Source organism: Bubalus kerabau, chromosome X (genome assembly GCF_029407905.1).
Source record: "Bubalus kerabau isolate K-KA32 ecotype Philippines breed swamp buffalo chromosome X, PCC_UOA_SB_1v2, whole genome shotgun sequence".
Taxonomy (NCBI): domain Eukaryota; kingdom Metazoa; phylum Chordata; class Mammalia; order Artiodactyla; family Bovidae; genus Bubalus; species Bubalus kerabau.
The window spans coordinates 45,675,867-45,684,306 of NC_073647.1; the positions used below are offsets into that span (position 1 = coordinate 45,675,867).

Here is an 8,440-nt window from a genome sequence, read left to right on the forward strand (position 1 = left end):
TCAGACTCACGTCCATCGAGTCAGTGATGCCATCCAGTCATCTCATCCTCTGTTGTCCCCTTCTTCTCCTGCCCCCAATCCCTCCCAGCATCAGAGTCTTTTCCAATGAGTCAACTCTTCGCATGAGGTGGCCAAAGTACTGGAGTTTCAGCTTTAGCATCATTCCTTCCAAAGAACACCCAGGACTCATCTCCTTTAGAATAGAGTGGTTGGATCTCCTTGCAGTCCAAGGGACTCTCAAGAGTCTTCTCCACCACCACAGTTCAAAAGCATCAATTCTTCGGCGCTCAGCTTTCCTCACAGTCCAACTCTCACATCCATACACTTGGAGGAATAAAGGAAGTTTTTTCAGTGAGAGAGACACGTATGAGTTTGCTGGGGCAGAAACAACAAAGTCCCACAGATTCAGGGCCTTAAACAACAGACATTTATTGTCTCCCAGTTCTGGAACCTAGAAGTGCAAATTCAAAGCACTGGCAGAACTGGTTCTGTCTAAGGCTGTGAGGAAAGGATCTAGTCCAGGCTTCTCTCATTAGCTTACAGATAATTGTCTCTGTCTCCTCATTGGCTTCCCTCTATGCATGCCTGCATACAGATTTCCAAATTTACCTTTTCCAGTCAGATTGGATGGGGGCCCACCTTAGTGAACTCATTATATCTCCAAATATAGTCACATTCTATATTCAGTCATATTCATATTCATGTTCAGTCATATTCAGCCCTGAGGTCCTGAGGGCTAGGACTGCAACATATCTTTTAAGGAAAGACAATTCAGGCCATAAGAAGGCACAATGAACAGAAAAAAGCCACAGAATGTTAGAATCCTCAATCAGTTAATAAACCCTTGCTACAGGATACACAGTGCTGGCAAATGAGGAGGACTGATTGTGAATAGAGCATCTTACTGGGCACAAAGCATGGCTATGAAGAAGTCAAAAGCACGTTTGTACCCTTCCCTTGAGAAATGTTCAGTGTAGCTGGGAAATCTCAATAAGGCCATGTAGGAGATAAAACAATTTTGCCCTGCAAACACTCAGAAATGCAAACATGTCATTTTATTATCTTTTAATTAGATTTACTCAAGTATCCAACTAGACAAGCTATCATTCCATCAGTGTTCACACCTGGTAGCTTTTCTGAGGGGTCCACAGCCCTGCCAGGATTCTAGACACTGTGGCATCCTCTCCATCACACTCCAAGGCTGGGTGGAACCACAGCCCTCTCAAGGCACCTGAGAAGATCCAGCTTAAATCACTGGGCTCCACGTAATAACGTTCCTTGGAGCCTCTCTGTCCTGGGACTCCACCTAGTGGCAAGAGACATATCTGCAAGGCTGTTGTCCAAGTTTTAAGCAGCCCACAAGTCCTCCTCAGTTCAGTTCACTTCAGTCGCTCAGTTGTGTCCGACTCTTTGCGACCCCATGGACTGCAGCACACCAGGCTTTCCTGTCGCCCCCTTCTCCTGCCTTCCATCTTTCCCAGCATCAGGGTCTCTTCCAATGAGTCAGCTCTTTGCATTAGGTGGCCAAAGTATTGGAACTTCAGTATCTGTCCTTCCAATGAATATTCAGGGCTGATTTCCTTTAGGATTGACTGGTTGGATCTCCTTGAAGTCCAAGGGACTCTCAAGAGTCCTCTTCAGCAGCACAGTTCGAAAGCACCGATGTAGGAATCCCTGCTCCCTCCTCTTCCCTCTTTCCCCCTCCCCACAACTCTCATACAGCTCTCTAGTCCATCCTCCTGTGAACTGGTCTCTGTCAAAATCTTGTATCAGGAAAATTCCACACCCACTCTCCCACAGCTCTCTGGTCCAACATGGACCAAACTCTGTACCCTATCCCTTCCCATTACCTCTGATCACACTCTAGTTCTCTGTTCCAACTGAACACGATCTCATACCTTCCCCTCAGCACCCCCAAGCTCCTACAGCCCTGATCCATGTGCACAGAAACCAACCCTTGCTCCCCCTCCCTCTCCTTTCCCCTCCCATCACTTTATCCTACTCACATGGATGGACTGCAGTCCCTTACTTCCCAGTCCCCTTGTAGTCCCCAATATCTTTCTGACCCATCCCCAGTTGATTTGACCTCTGCTACCCCTCCCAGTCCACTCTGTCTTACTGCCCCTACATCTCTCTGGTTCACTCACAGGACAGACCCCTGTTCCCTCTCTTTTTCTGCCCATCCCCACCATCCCCCTCCAGCTCTGCAGACCATCCTCAGGAACTGAGCTACCTTGCCCCTCCCTTCCTATCCCCCCCCCAACACTGCCCAGAGTTTACCCAACCACTCCCCCTACACCTCTTGGGCCAGCCTCGTATGAACTAACCTCTACTCCCTTCTCTTTTCACTACCCTCACCTACCATCCCCTCCAGCTAACTGACCCCAGCCTCCTCTCTGTCCACAGCTCCCTACCCCCTTGCAGCTCTCTTCTGCCATGAACTGGCCCCAGATCCTTCTCCATCCCCATCTTTCTGACCCTCCACTGAGCAACTGCACAGATTTGGTAAGAACATTGTGTGTCCTTATCCTTAGGGCTTCCCTGGTGGCTCAGAGGTGAAGCCTCTGCCTGCAACGCAGGAGACCCGGGTTTGATCCCTGAGTCAGGAAGATCCCCTGGAGCAGGAAATGGCAACCCATTCTAGTACTCTTGCCTGGAAAATTCTGTGGGCTACAATCCATGGAGTCGCAAAGAGTCAGACATGACTGAGCAACTTCACTTTCACTATCCTTTGGGATAACATGTTACTTGCCACTCTACCTTCCTCCAAGAAATTCTGACTTTATTTCATTTAGGAGAATATTAGGCAGAAGGAGATAAGAATGTTTCCAGGGTGACAGTTAACAGTGAAATGGCAAGTGGGGCCTACTTTTTTCACTCCTTTCCAATACTGTATATCTTTTATCAGATCATATGCCTCTTATTAAAAAACATCAATATGACGAAGGTCAAATCCTCACAGGAAATGCTGTCAACTCAACTGTGGGGACAGTAATTAAAAAAGCTTAATGGACCCACATTTAACAAAAAGCTTGTGACAAACACAACAAAGGAATAAGTGAGAATGAATACTTTTGAAATGCCTCCTTCCCAGACACTGTAAATCCAGGCCTTTGTTGTTAAGTTTTCATTGAACCCCCCCCCAATGATTTTGAGTTAAGCAGAACTCTTCTCCCGACAGACAAGAGGCCTAGGGTGCCCAGAGAAGTCGCCTGCAGCAAATTACACAGCCAGGAAGAGGTGAAGCCCACGTGAGAACCCTGCTCCAAGACTCCCCCCCACATCTCAGTGTTTCTCAAGGAGCAGTCCCTCCAGGATGCTACTGTCCAGAGACAAGGCCTGGGGTCACTCCTCTTTAACATGCAGCACACATAGGGCTACTAGTTCAAATATAGGACACCCAGGTAAATTGATCTGAATTTCAGATCAATGATGAATAAACAACAAAATGGCCAAATGGGATATACTTATACTAAAAAAAAAAAAAAAATTGATCAGAAATTCAAACTGACCTAGGTGTCCTCTTTTTATTGGCTAAATCAGGCAACCCTCTCCAGGATTAGGATGCCCTACCAGAAGTCTGAAACCCACGTGCGGGTGAATGTTGGTCATTTTTCATTCATCCTCATCCCTTCTTGGTCCCCACCTTCAGTCTGGGGCAGAGACTTTAATGGCATCTGCCAGGATTTCTCTTGTAGTTCATCCCAATAGGGCCAATAGGGAGCTGGACAAGGTCACTGGACCCAACCCACACTGAGATTCTGAGACACCACCCAGCAAATCAACTAACAAGAGGTTGGCTAAGCTCTACCTACTGTCATATTCACCTGGCTCTCACCAATTTTTCCTAAGCACAAATTACCAGTAAGACCCTTTTCCAGCTGTACACTTTGCCAAAACTATTTTTAGGGCATCATTTAGGCTGATGCAAAATGATCAACGAATTTCACAAACTGACAGGTTCCCAAGGCAAAAACCAATTCATGTCAGTAGCAAAGGGTTATTTTGTTTTCTGTTCTCGGGCTGGCAAGGAGTTTGGGATCTACCAGGCTACCTTCAACAAAATGATTTAGAAGCTGAACTCATAGTCAAGGCTAAAGAACTCATCCTTAGAGAATAAGAGCTCAAATAAGAAAGGCTTTATTTGAAAATAAAACAAATAGCCCATACACACACACACACACACATCCAAATGCAAGTAAGAGTTCACTGGGTTTTATAAAAGAGAAAGCTGCACTCAGGTGTCAATTAAAATTGGAACCATTGAAGAGATGCTCCCTGCTTGTGGTGACATGGGTACAATGTGTGCTTGAGAAGAAGTTGTTTGGCGGTGGCATAAATGTGGGAATGCAGGACAAGAGTTAAGCAATACAAAGCAGAATGGCAGGTGGGCAAAAGCTCAAAGACCCTTTTCTCCATTCTAATATGCTTTTTTTCTGCCCTGGGGAATTAAAGCAGTCACCCGGTCACCTTACAAAGAACCTCAATTTCAAAGAACACTTTCAAAAGTTGAAAATAGATTTAGAGTTGTTACTAAAGTTATACTGAGATGTCAGTGGGGAAAAATAATTTACATTTTCAAAAACCAGGCTTCACACAATGGCAGGCACTAAACCGAGTTCCCTGTGCTCATGGTAGAAAAGCTGAGACTGATCTTAATAAAGGCTCGTCTTCTTCATGATGCGCAGGAACTCCTGCTCATTGACTTCTCCGTCTCCATCTCGATCAGCTTCATCAATCATTTCCTGCAGGACAGGAAGGATTCCACTTAGAGCAATTCATAACTATAACAAAAGTGTGACTAAGTAATCAGCTTTCATAATGATGCACGAATAGACAATGTGGTTCACCTGCTGCAAATGGGCTGACTTTTATAATAAGGTTGGTTCCTGAAAAGTCATTTGAAAACCAAGTCATGCTATGCCACATGTGCATCGCCTAGAAAGTAGCTCAAAAGCCGCCCTGACTAGGGAGATTCTTAAAACCTAAAACTATCCACGGGTATATTTTTCTGGGAGCAGCATCCATAGGTTTGTCTCACTAGGAAAAGAGAAATTAAGTAGTCAGCAGGGTGACAAGAGAACACTCGTTTTTCTTCAAATGTAACCTGAGAAAATGGAACTCAAAAAAGTCACACGGGACTCCAGGCTGAGCATCACAAACCTGCAGCTCCTCGTCAGAGAGGTTCTCACCCAACTCCTTGGCCACACGTTTGAGGTTTTTGAACGATATCTTCCCAGTCTCATCATCATCAAAGAGCTTGAAGGCTTTCAGGATTTCTTCTTTGGTATCCTTCTCAGACTTAACAAGCAGAACATAAAACACATGACAACAGGGAGACACTCGTGATTCATATTGACTTGTGTCCTGCAGCCCCACCACTGCCCATCCCCTCTGCCCTGCCCGGATGTCACATGGATCTTGGTGACAGCCTCCATGACTACAGGTGCTGGGTCACAGGAGATTACACAGCAACCAGGGCAGAAAAAGAAGATAAACAATGAAATTATTACAAACCCAGAGGTTAAAAAGGAAATATAAAGGTTTGCATTTAGAACATTTTCTGTACAAACCAAAGAGAAAGTAGATTTGTTTTTAAATTATGGGAACAGAAGGTGGAGTTAGACTTAGGGGAAATATACTGTTTAAGCTGCTAGAAGCGGGATTTTCTTGGTGGGGATGGAGGGGAAGGAAGGAAAGAAAAGGCTATTTCACTTGTTATGAGATCACAAAGTGTTATTGGGATCCCCAGTACTCTACAGAGGAAAAGAGTAAAATTCAAAGAGCTCCAACTTCAAATATTCCTGAATGGTAGCTAAAGGTAGTAAGAGCTCCTAATAAGAGCAATCTGGAAACCAACTCTGAATGCAGGACAGCTTTACTAGGTTATTACAGAATGTTAAACTTCCTGAACTCTTAAATCAGTCCCTGAAGAAAAATATAGATGTGATTAGATGATTTCAAAGCAACAGGATTATTAGAGGAGGAACAGGCCTGGGCATTGGGAGGCTCACCTGACACACTGATGCAGCTACTTTTCCATAGGCCAGTAGAATGTAGATGAGCCAAACTAAGGAGGAGCCAGGAGGCCAAAGAGAAATGGATCAAAGGGAACACCCTTCTTATGTGGGACACTCAAGGGACTGAGGGTGACAGGTGAGGTGACATCTTAGCATCTCTCTGGACCATTTGGAGACTAGAGAATGGGTGAATTCAACCTTGGAAGTGGTGAAAGACCAAATCCTCACTGCAGTAAAAAACATAGCCTCAGGCTGAGGCTATCCAGAATACTAACAAATGGGAGAGGAAAGAATTTCAAACTTTAAAGTACAGGGACTTTGCCTTGTCAAAATATGAGACACTGTAATATTACTTGTACTATTAAAGGTTTTACTGCTTGTGCTTATCACACTGACATACTGGTTGGAGAAAGAGCAAAAAAAGTGACAGCCCATCCCCTCTGCCCTGCCTGGATGTCACATGGTCTTGGTGACAGCCTCCATGACTACAGGTACTGGGTCACAGAAGATCACACTTTTACTTCTTTGCAGAGGGTAAAATGACTTTGACTTTGTGGCCTTGAAAAAAGCCAAGTAGAACCTAAACATCCTACTCCTCAGTCACAGATACTCTCTTTTATCAGTTAAACTCTCCAGTCTGCATTAACTTTTCTTCAGTGAAGACATTTTCATATCTAGATTCAAATTTGTCCACCATTATTGGTGGAAAATATGCTGATCATCTTAGCTAACTTACCATTTTCTGAGTCATCACAGTTAAAAAGTCACTAAAGTTCATTTTTCCTGTCCCTTCTTTATCAATTTCACTTATCATTTTCTTGATCTCTTCTTTTTTCGGTTCAAAGCCCAGAGCCCTCATTGCCACCTACAATGAAAATAGGATCATCTTAACATGCACATCTAAACCCAGGAGCAGAACCAATGACAGTGCTGACAGCAGTAAGCCAGCCTCTGCTACAATCCTGTTAAAATGAATAGGAATCACTATAACATTAAGCAAATTGATATGTGCACTTAATTTTATTTAATAATTCTTGAGGTAAATAAAGACAGGAAAACAGCACAGAAGACAAAGAGGCAGAGGAAATTCGAGGCAGCAAAGCAGGAATATACAGAGCTTGCCTTAAGTTCCTTAACATCAATTGTCCCAGTTCCATCAGCATCAAAGAGATCAAAGGCTTCTCGAATTTCCTGTTTCTGCTCTTCGGTAAGCTCAGGTTTAGGACTCATCCTTTTTCGCTGGGTAGTTGAAGCCATGTTTGCCTTCTTAAAGTTAGAGGCCTTTATAAGTTTTACAAACACAGAAGCAAAATATTATGTAATAGAGTCCACATTTTACAAAGAAAACAGTTACAACCACATCTATTTAAAATAGTTTATACCAACGGATTTCAAAACTTTACGTAACAGGAGAGATATCAGGGTTTGCTGGAAAAAGCAATAAATCTTTCTATGCACGGTCTGTCCCTCCTTCTTTACTATTGTTTGTATAAGCAAGAAGATCCCTTGTTCTTTTGGACCTCTTATTGAAAATCATCCCCAAAGAGAGCTAGCCAAGGAGCTGACTGGGAACAACTGTACGGATAATCAGTTCTCCCAATTTGGGGATCCTTAATTTTAAAAAGGTCCTAGAACGCTGCTCCGCTTTGCTCTAATTTCTCCAATTTTCTGATTACTTCTAGATTTGGCCAAATATTACTAAGGTAAGATGTATATTCTGTCAATATAGAATAATAAAATTCAGTTCTCTTGGTACACCTGAGCCTTCTCCAAGAAGCTCAAAGCGTTTCCCTAAGTCCCTATATTTAACATTTTAAATACACATTAACAACCAAACATAATAAACTACCCACCCCCCCCAGCCCCATCTCCGTGCGGAAACTTTTGGTAGAGGTGGCCAGGAGGCCACAGTCTGAGACTGGTCGCGGCCTCGGGAGAATCCGAGTCTTTTTTGCCCAGGGACGGTCTCCAAAGGGGCTGGAGAAGGCCAGGGGAACCCGTGGGGGCGGGAAGGGAGCGGCTGTGGCGGCTGAAGGGGAGGCGGTGGCGAATCACAGGCCCAGCAGGACGGCAGGCATCCCTACCCTACCCTTCGGCGAAAGCTCTCAGAGAAGCCAAGAACCGCGCAGGAGAGGCGGCGGGGCCCTGCAAGGCCTGAGAAGGGCTCAGCCTCTGAATGCGGGGCTCGAGACCAAAGCAAGCACTCACCATCCCGGACGGATTCCACTTCCCGTTGTTACGGCAACCGACGTACACACCGACTCGGCGCCGTTCCCACCGCCCCGCGCGCGTGGCCTCACTCTCCATTGGCGGACCGCTAGCCGCCGCTCCCCATTGGCTCAGGGCTGGGGTGGGTGGGGCTAACCCGACGAACACCCGGCACAGGGCGGGGGGCAGTACCGTCGCGGCCCGGCCTCATT

General features: G+C 45.2%; 1 protein-coding gene across 2 annotated transcripts; it reads right to left on the reverse strand.

Annotated features, from left to right (window-relative positions):
- Nucleotides 1-4,124: 4,124 nt before the first annotated feature.
- CETN2 (centrin 2) lies at nucleotides 4,125-8,370 on the reverse strand. 2 transcript variants are annotated; one of them, XM_055564471.1, is made up of 5 exons: nucleotides 8,229-8,370; nucleotides 7,143-7,301; nucleotides 6,757-6,885; nucleotides 5,164-5,301; nucleotides 4,125-4,745 (listed from the first exon to the last, which is right to left on the reverse strand). In XM_055564471.1, the coding sequence occupies exons 1-5, from the start codon at nucleotides 8,325-8,327 to the stop codon at nucleotides 4,656-4,658; spliced, it is 615 nt and encodes a 204-aa protein (XP_055420446.1). In that variant the 5' UTR covers nucleotides 8,328-8,370; the 3' UTR covers nucleotides 4,125-4,655. The 2 variants fall into 2 exon arrangements, with proteins under 2 accessions (XP_055420446.1, XP_055420447.1); XM_055564472.1 differs by having other exon boundaries at nucleotides 8,110-8,232.
- Between the last annotated feature and the right edge of the window lie 70 nt (nucleotides 8,371-8,440).